The 9,761-nt window shown below is 41.5% G+C and overlaps 1 protein-coding gene across 1 annotated transcript in view; it reads right to left on the minus strand.

Annotated features, from left to right (window-relative positions):
• The window catches only part of TTC13 (tetratricopeptide repeat domain 13), a 70,216-nt gene that overhangs the window by 15,546 nt on the left and 44,909 nt on the right, over positions 1-9,761 (minus strand). The window contains exons 9-14 of the mRNA XM_024765621.1: positions 9,548-9,630; positions 7,921-8,062; positions 7,449-7,623; positions 4,988-5,144; positions 1,364-1,494; positions 264-396 (exon numbers count right to left, since the gene is read on the minus strand). Of these exons, the coding sequence (XP_024621389.1) occupies positions 264-396; positions 1,364-1,494; positions 4,988-5,144; positions 7,449-7,623; positions 7,921-8,062; positions 9,548-9,630 (821 nt within the window). The remainder of the gene's footprint in view (positions 1-263; positions 397-1,363; positions 1,495-4,987; positions 5,145-7,448; positions 7,624-7,920; positions 8,063-9,547; positions 9,631-9,761) is intronic.

Genomic DNA, 9,761 nt, shown 5'->3' on the forward strand with positions numbered 1-9,761 from the left:
GACCGCTTTTTCTACAACACCTCACTTAAAAATGTGCTCGGAAGCACGGCAACGATCAATTCCTAGTTCATAAATATTCGTCGAGTGTATTTCAAAGAATAATGATGTCAGGAATTTCTGACAAACCGTAGAGAGGAAAACATAACTTACAAGGCCAATTATTAGTAAATAAAATGGGATTCAAAACCTGCGAACTAGAGGAGACTTAACATTTTCTGACAATGATAGGACGTCTAGCTTATTTTCACTGAAACGTCAGTTACCGTCTCCACTTCACTGCGATGTCAAACATGTCTCTCCACTGCATCAGCCGCGTTTTCCCATTCATTCGAACCTTTGAACTGGTCCACGTACGCTGTACAGCTTGCATGACTTCTAAGGCTGCCAAACCCATGGCTAAAAGAAGGAAATGTGGGGAAAACAGAGTTTGTAGGTACCCTTTAGAGGGAATGATCTTCGCCGACAACTCGGCGAAAGAATCATGGAATCTAAAAAAAAAAAAAAAAAAGGTTCTGATGCACCTAGGGGCCGGACAGGAATAAAGACGCAGACGTAGAGAATGGACTTGAGGACACGGGGAGAGGGAAGGGTAAGCTGGGACGAAGTGAGAGAGTGGCATGGACATATATACACTACCAAATGTAAAATAGATAGCTAGTGGGAAGCAGCCACTTGGCACAGGAGATCAGCTGGTGCTTTGTGACCACCTAGAGGGGTGGGATAGGGCGGGTGGGAGGGAGACGCAAGAGAGGGGATATGGGGATATACGTATGCATATGGCTGATTCACTTTGTTATACAGCAGAAACTAACACAGCATTGTAGAGCAATTATACTCCAATAGAGATGTTTTTAAAAAATGACAAAAAATTTTAAAGGCAATAAAAAGAATAAAAATTAAAATAAATATGAAAACAAACCGGGGAAAACAAAAAGAATCACAAGTATCGGTAATTTAACAGGACCATAGATGCATGACGTGATGGCCTGACTAAAGCTCAACTCTATCGGAGGAAATTGGAGGCAATCTCACACTTGTCTGCTCCCAATCCTGAAAGAACTGAGGTTCAAATCCCTCCTCACCCTACAGTAAGGAGACAGCTCTGGTGGATGAGCTGTCTGATTTACAGCAATGACTGAAGACCTACCTCCTACATCTACACCAAAGCAACAGCATAAGAGCCAAAGTTGGAAGCACGCTTCTCTCAGAATTCAGTGTGAATGAATCTATACATTTCTGTTCTGATCACATGGAGATTTTCAGTAAGCACAACATACGATTCTTTTCAAAAGTACAACGTGGTTTTACCAATCCTCCGCTCCTCTGTCATAAACACTTCCATTTTCAGATAGTTTTAAAATACCTCTGTGTATTCTCTTGTTTGGCAGGAAACCAGGTGTTTCATATTGCATCAGAGATCCCAAACGATCGGCTACACAAATCAGCTCTTGGACCTCGGGCTTATAACTCTCAAAATTCTGATGTAACACGTCTCTGGAAGAAACATCACGTACATGATAAAGACTTTTACCACAGATATCTGGTTATCCAGTTTCACCTGAAAAGCAGTCGCTTCTTCCACTGCAAAAATAATCAAGGAACTTCTGACCACATGATCTTTACTTCAGTGGTCTGTACCCAACCAGACACAAATTCAAAGCAGGACTCTTCATGACAGTGTGTGTACAGTCGCTGTCACGTGCTTGTTAGTAACGCTGATAACTAGTTTGCAATTCAGAAGACACGTCTGAGCCTTATTTGTTCTGTAAACCTCTCCAGAACACAGGGACTGCCTCCTTTGACAAGCAACCAAACCCGACCCTACGTCCATCTCCTGCTCCGGCCCCAAGTTACGTGACGCCAAGTGTACTTGGGACTGTGTATGTGACTGATACTGCTTACCCGCCAACCTGCTAAAAGTTTTCATAACAAAGACTGCAATTCTAAGTTACAGGCTGTGTCAGCGCCCCCAAGCGTTCAGTAATTCACTAGGAGGACTCCCAGGCTCTGTGTACAGCTGTGCTCGTGGCTCTGAGGACACAGCACAATCGTCAGAGGGAAAAGGCACGTGGGGCGAGGTCCAGAGGAATCCAGGCGCACTTCCAGGACCCTGGGGAGACACATGGCACACCGTGCCCAGGGACTGTACTGGGGGCTGACCACGTGAGCACCCCTGCCTTGCAGGTACCCTAGGCCCCCAGAGGAGGGCAGGTGTTCAGCATGAACCACACTGTTCGTACACATGGCGCAGGTGCTGGGAGCCGTTTCTTAGCTCTGGGCACTTGGGGGTAGGGGGAGATCCCGAAATCCCCGTTCCCAGACGCCAGCCCAGGGCCAGCCTGGTGAGCAGGCCTCTCCAAGGACAGCCCTTCAGGCGCCCCCGCTTTCCTGCACATAAGTATTTCTCTAAAAAGGGGTGCTAGAGAACATACATACCTCTTTGAGCAATCTATTTGGTTTTTATTATCTTGATTATTGAAACTTACAAAAGCATACAACCTCATTACTCAACGAAAGGACCTGAACAATTATGTAGCTCTACCTACTTGTATGCCACTTTCCTGTCCTATCCTCCTGCCTCCCAGGAAGAGGTAACTTATCTTGAATTTCGTGTCCACGATTCCTTGACGCTCTTCTTTTAAAAAATAGGTTACGTATGTATATCCCTAAACAATATATTCTATAGTTCTGCTTATGAGCTCTACGGGGAAAATGATGTGACCCTGCAGTGTGCCAACTTGCTGTTTTTACTCAACTTTATATTTCAAAATTAGTCCACACTGTTGCTTGGGTCGTTTGTTTATACTGCTGTATAATACCCCACTATGTGACAGTATCTCATTTATCCGTTTTTCTGTTCATGAACATTTGGGATGATTTCGTTTTCAGTTGTGAACAAAGAAACTGCTATCAACAGGTCTCCAAGCAGACACGCGCACAGGTACATGGCTGTCTCCTGAATATACACAGGAGTGGAACTTAAAGATTGTAGGACGTGCAAATATTCGATTTTACACAATAAGGACAAACTGCTGGCAGAAGTTCATGGAGCAATTTATCCCCCAGTGTATGGAATTTCCCCATATCCTCCTCCTGGTCATTACTACTATTATCAGACTTTGTATTGCTAATATTTGTTTACCTAGTGGGTGAAGCATCTCATGTGGTCTTATAGATTTATGAACTGAAGCATCTTTTCATATGCTTGCCATTCATGTTTTCCCCTTGATGAAATTACCTGTTCATGTCTTGTGCACTTTTCTAATTAGCTGTTTGACTTTTATTTGCAGAAACTGTTGGTGTTGAAAGGTTTACAGTCAGTCCAATAATTGACCCTAAGTAGGTGATATGACTTTCCTATTTTTAAGATTTTTCTCTTTACCTTAAGTGTTCTCCAGTTACTTATGATGTGTCTGAGTGGATTTTTTTTCGTTTACCCTGCTTTTTAAAAAAAAAAAATCTATGAATGTGTCTCCTTCGTTCTGGAAAATTCTTAGCCATTATTTCTTCACATACTGCCTCTCCTCCGTTTTCTCCTTCGGGAGTTTCAATCACACACACGAGTGTTAGCCCTTCTTACATTTTACGTATCTGCTCTCTTTCAAGTTTTCTAACTCCTTGACTCTCTGTGCTCTGTCTTCCAATTCTGCAATTTTCTCTCATCTATATCTAATCTGCTTTTTAGCCAGTATACTGAATTCTTCATTTCAATGATTATATTTTCTATTCCTAGAGCTTATGTTTTTGGTCTGCGGCATGTGGGTCTGTGGCATGTGGGTCTGTGGCATCTGTCTGGTCATTTTTTATAATCTCATGTGTCTTCCTCATGTTTGTGATCTCTTCATAATTTCTTCAAGCATTTCATCTGGAGTTATCGCAAAGCCTGTTTTCAACAATTCCAATATCTGAAGTCCTTAAGGGTCAGAGTCTATTGTTTGTGGCTTCTGTTGATTCTCACAAATGGTTTCGGTCATCTTGGTTTTCATTCTCACACTCATGATATTAATCTGTGGGAATACTGGGGGTACAAATGGGCACTAATTTCTCCCCAGGAAGGATCTGCGTCTGCTTCTGTTGAGATCCTGGGAATGCCTCCAATATGGGATCACTTTAGCCCTTTGAAGGTCAACAAACCCACCCTGCCATGCCTCAAGGCACTCCACTGGATAGGATGCCTTCTTCCATTAAAATGTGTTTACCATCCATCACTGTAGTTTGAATACTTTCTCTTTTCTTTCTTTTTAGGCATAGAGGGAGCTGATCTTTACAGATTTTTCCTAATTTTTAAGACACTGCTAGACTGCCAGGAATTAATTTCTGTTCTAAATCTAATTGTTCTGTAATGGGATAGCCTTTTAAGCATATCCATTTTGCCATATTGCAGCAGTATTGGCCAGTGCTGTAATTTCAAACTTTTAATATGTTAAGAAATTTGTTTTAAAGTAACATGGTAAAGGAATAATGCATATCAAACGCTACCAAGAAGTATAAGTACATTTGAAGTTACCCCACATTAGCAGGGAATGTTGCGCTAAAAGGAAAGACGATGTCCAAAGGTAAGCTAACAGAAATATTTGCGGACATATCCAATTCAAAAATAAATTCATCAGAAACATGAATAGAAAGCCATTTACTGACCAAGAGATATTATGATGAACTTACAGCTCAGTGTTGAAAAAGAAAAAAAAATCTTCATTTAAAGCGCTCACTTTGAGAGTTGCACTGACATATATATACCACCAAACGTAAAACAGATAGCTAGTGGGAAGCTGCTGCATAGCACAGGGAGATCAGCTCGGTGCTTTGTGACCACCTAGGGGGGTGGGATAGGGAGGGTGGGAGGGAGACGCAAGAGGGAGGGGGTATGGGGATATATGTATATGCCTATCTGATTCACTTCGTTGTACAGCGGAAACTAACACCACATTGTAAAGCAATTCTACTCCAATAAAGATGTAAAAAATAAACAAATAAATAAAGCACTCACTTTATGTGGGGTTGCAGCCCTGGCTGCTCTTCGTAGTCTTCTATGAGGAAAGGCAGATTCTTAGCCCAGTGGTCTTTAAAGCTCCCGGGCAGGTCCGCGTCAATGTTATATTCCGTAAGGGGAGTATCAAGGTGGGCATGAAGATATCGAGAATACTCTGCAGATGGGAAATGGGATCTGACACACCCGGATATACCAAAGAGGAGGTTTTTATAGCTAACTGTAATTTTTTATAGCCAGTCTGTACAAATACTTCATAACAAACCGTTATTTAATTACGAGCATTCTGGGACTTCCCTGGTGGTGCAGTGGTTAAGAATCCGCCTGCCAGTGCAGGGGACACAGGTTCAATCCCTGGTCTGGGAAGATCCCACATGCCGCGGAGCAACTAAGCCCGTGCGCCACAACTACTAGGCCCGCACTCTAGAGCCGGCGAGCCACAACTACTGAGCCCACACGCCACAACTACTGAAGCCCACTGCGCCTAGAGCCCGTGATCCACAACAAGAGAAGCCACGGCAATGAGAAGCCCGCGCACCGCAATGAAGAGTAGCCCCGGCTCACCACAGCTAGAGAAAGCCCGCGCGCAGCAACGAAGACCCGACGCAGCCAAAAATAAATAAATATTTACTGCCAGTGCAGGGGACACAGGTTCAATCCCTGGTCTGGGAAGATCCCACATGCCGCGGAGCAACTAAGCCCGTGCGCCACAACTACTAGGCCCGCACTCTAGAGCCGGCGAGCCACAACTACTGAGCCCACACGCCACAACTACTGAAGCCCACTGCGCCTAGAGCCCGTGATCCACAACAAGAGAAGCCACGGCAATGAGAAGCCCGCGCACCGCAATGAAGAGTAGCCCCGGCTCACCACAGCTAGAGAAAGCCCGCGCGCAGCAACGAAGACCCGACGCAGCCAAAAATAAATAAATATTTAAAAATTACAAGAATTCTAAATGGAGACTCCAAATTTTAGCAAGTCACTCTTACATGAAAACGGAGGTGGCCTGCCACTGACTTGAGTTACCAGGGGCAAATACAAGCCAGCCAATCAGGGTCCACTTCGGCTAAATTTTAACCACCTTTCCATAAGCAACACCAAAGATCTCACTATTCGATTCCAGAGTCTGGGAATGCAAGTTCAGTGTTAGACAGAGCCTGCTTCCTTCTCAACTAATGGATCTACGGACTACGTATGCAATGTCATCAACTGACTGACCAACTGCTGCTTATCTCTAGGGACGCGGTGCAGAAAAAAACCAGGATACGGAGTGCCCCCAGCTCCAGTCTATAGTTCACAAGTCCAAGTTCTCCTAAACCAGGAAAATAGAGGGAATTACAATTTAGAGTAAAGAGCTGTGCTGTACAAAAGGTAACCCCTAGCCAGCTGGCTACTGACAACTGAAGGGGTGACTAGTGTGGCTGAGGCACTGAACTTTAGATTTTACTTAATTTGAGGTAATTTAAACTTAAAACTGATATTTTATTCAATTATTAGAAAACTGCCGTAGGTTTGGAACAACTTACGTATATCAGTCTACTTTTACAACTTTAAACTTTATGAAATCTACGTTCAGATCGAGTATTTCCAATGAAAATTTAGCGTCCAAATTGAGATGAACTGTGAGTGTAAATTACAGGCCATATTCAAAGACTAGTACCAAAAACTGTAAAACATCCAATAAAGAGTGCTTTCACCTTAATTATATATTGAACTAATATTGTGCGGGTACCAAGTTAAATAAGATAAAATATATTATTCAAATGAATTCCACCCGTTCGTCTTTACTTTTTTAATGTGGCTACTAGAAATTTAAAAGTACACACATGGCTTGTAAATGTTTTCACTTGGACAGTGCTAGTACAGAGGGCTAATGATAAAGGAAAGAGAAGGAATAAAAGTAAAGATTTGGGCTTTATGTGAAAAACAAAAATGTCTTTGTGTATGGCAGAGAAAGGGTGAGACTGACTAATAAAAGGATAACCCAAAGATCTGCTTTCTTCTTCATCTCAATTTAAATTCTCCAAACTATGTGGGAATTCTGATATGAAGGAATGACAGTTCAAAGATACCAAGTTTTTATTTAACAGTATAAACCTCATAAAATGTTCCCTTCCTGTCATTCCTATATCTCTGGATGAGGTGTGACAAGTCATGGATACCCAGATGATTGTCACATTTAGGTCAAAATATGTTTTTTTGGCATGAGTAAAATTTTTTAACTTTAGAAAGAAAAAATGTGAGGAAGAGGAAAAAAAAAAAAAAAAAGCACTGGATTGGCCTTTAGAAGACATGGGCTCGTCCCTCTAGTCCAGATACCACCACTAACCAAGGGCAGCTGAGGACAAGTCACGCAGCTGCTCTGAGACTCAACTGCCTAACACGGAACATCAGAGACACAAGCAGTATCACTCCTACTCCAAGCACTCAGCGTCAGTGATTCTGCAGCTGTTTGACTTACCTCGGAGATACTTCACTTTAAGGTACTCTGGGCTGGCCTTCTGGCCTGGGAGAGGGTCATTTAGCATAACTTTAGTTTGTGCTTTTATCCCTTCATAAAACTGTCCCATTGCTACGTGGCTGAGTCCTTTCATGTACTGGCACACCTCGTTATACGGTTCCAGCTGCAGACACCGCTGAGGCATCAAAGGAGAAAATGCTGTATTAGAATCGATACAGTTTAAGGAAACTTTAAAGTACTTTCTTCTTTAATCTGGAATTAGGAAAGTCTTCTCTCCAGGTTAAATCAGACCAAATACATCCTCAGTAAATCAGTCTACAGGACCAGGCCATGGTTTTTTCCTCTTTCTTTCTGCTGAAGTATAAGCACTATTCTTGCCCGCCCTCCCCGCTGACCCCACTCATTTCACTGAACCTTGTTGAGGAATGACGCAGAATTGCAGTTACACTGCTTCTCACTTACGGATGCTCACCTTGAAGTTCTTAAGGGCTTCCTGCAAGCTGCCATGGTGGTAAAGCATCATTCCCCGAAGCTGGAGGGTCTGCACGTGATTTTGGTTCAGCAACAGAGCCTTTTGAAAGCTCTCAGTGGCTGCTTCAAAATTGCCCAGCTCTCTAGGTGTTTAACAATAGCAATGAACATAGTATAGGCATTTCAGTAAACATACAGAATAAGTTATCCTCAGAATTATGGTTCAATCTACAAATACGATACTTTAATGTGGGTGTTTGCTTTTTTATTTTACCACTTTATAGCTACTTAGCCTTTGACGCATCACATCCTACTTGCTTTTTCTAAATCTTACCAGATTATAGGATCACCATAGAGCTCTTGAAATTCTTTGGGGGAAGATTAATTTATTGATTTCCAAAGACAAATGCTTATTCAAATCCCTTTCCCCAACTCATGATCAGCTCCAACCCCTAAAAAAACTTTGTGTAAATTTTAGTTATCTGGATAGAAACATATGTTTCTCCTTTGGAAAAAAGTAAGTAGGTTATAATCACACAGAGGTATATCATTGCGAATCAAATTCACAGGCTTATAATTTAATTTTTTCTGTCACTGAAGGTACTTCACTTAAAATCCAGTAAATCATTATCTACTTTAAAATTCTGAAATAAGAAGTATATTTCAGAACTGTGATCATTTCAGAGCGGAAATGGTTATTACTGACCAGCCTTCTTTTATATATCAACATCTTTATAAATAATTGAAGAACCTTCAAAATATCCCATATGTCAACTTTCTATAAATAATGAAGATTTAAAAAATATATATATAACACCCACTTACATTTCTACAGCACTTTACTATTTACTAGGTGTTTTCAAATCTGTTTTCAATTTATATACCCAACAGTTTCGTGGGACGGGAAGGATAAATATCACCCCTTAAACCTAGAACAAATCCAAACACACTTTGTCCAAGTTAGTATGAGAGCTTTTCCAACGATGGCATCAGATAAATAAGATCTTAAATGTAATCCTTCCTGAATAAGGCACCTAACAGGGTTTAACAGGGGATTTCCATGACTGTCTCTCTCTTTCCTAACTTTTATAGCACCTTTATACGAGTCAGAATGTTAAAAGAATTTTTAAGCCAGAAGTCAGAACGGCTTTGCTGGTCAGGGCAATGCATGTAGTCAGGAAGCCAGGGTCCAGGCACAACTACTCATACCCTACAGAGATGTAACATGACCACAACATTTCCATCCCGCAATCCTAGGAATCTTCAAACAGATCCTAGCGATGTGGGCGTCAACCTTAGTTACTGCCTAAAAAGGCAGCAGCGTCTGGAACTCGGCAGCTTATAATGCCACTATTCAAAGCAACAACTCTTGAAGGACTAACATCTTCTAGACTAATATATACAGACTGAGGCTGTGTTAAGACACAGTAACAGGTATCACGATATCCTCTTACCCGTGGTTCTGTGTTCCAGAGAAGATCTTAATAAGTATGTGAATGCCTATGTGATTTAGAACGACCGTCTCTTTTGCTTAAGAAATGCATTTTTTTAAAAAAAAAATCACTATTATGTGAGGCTATCCCACTCTACGCCCTCCCTCCTACCCCAACTATTAGTACTTTACTTACCTATAGGCCTGCCCCAGGCTTTTATATGCATCAATAAAATCAACTTTCTGCTTCAAAGCTTCTTTGAAGGATTCAATAGCTTCCTGTAAAAAGTATATAGAAAATTATTTCATTTGCTTAACTGTTAAAATTGAGTTTCTCTCAAATCACTAAAGGACACACACACACACACACACACACACACATATATATATATATATATATATATATATAT

The sequence above is a fragment of the Neophocaena asiaeorientalis genome, unplaced genomic scaffold (genome assembly GCF_003031525.2).
Source record: "Neophocaena asiaeorientalis asiaeorientalis breed wild unplaced genomic scaffold, Neophocaena_asiaeorientalis_V1.1 scaffold369, whole genome shotgun sequence".
NCBI lineage: Eukaryota > Metazoa > Chordata > Mammalia > Artiodactyla > Phocoenidae > Neophocaena > Neophocaena asiaeorientalis.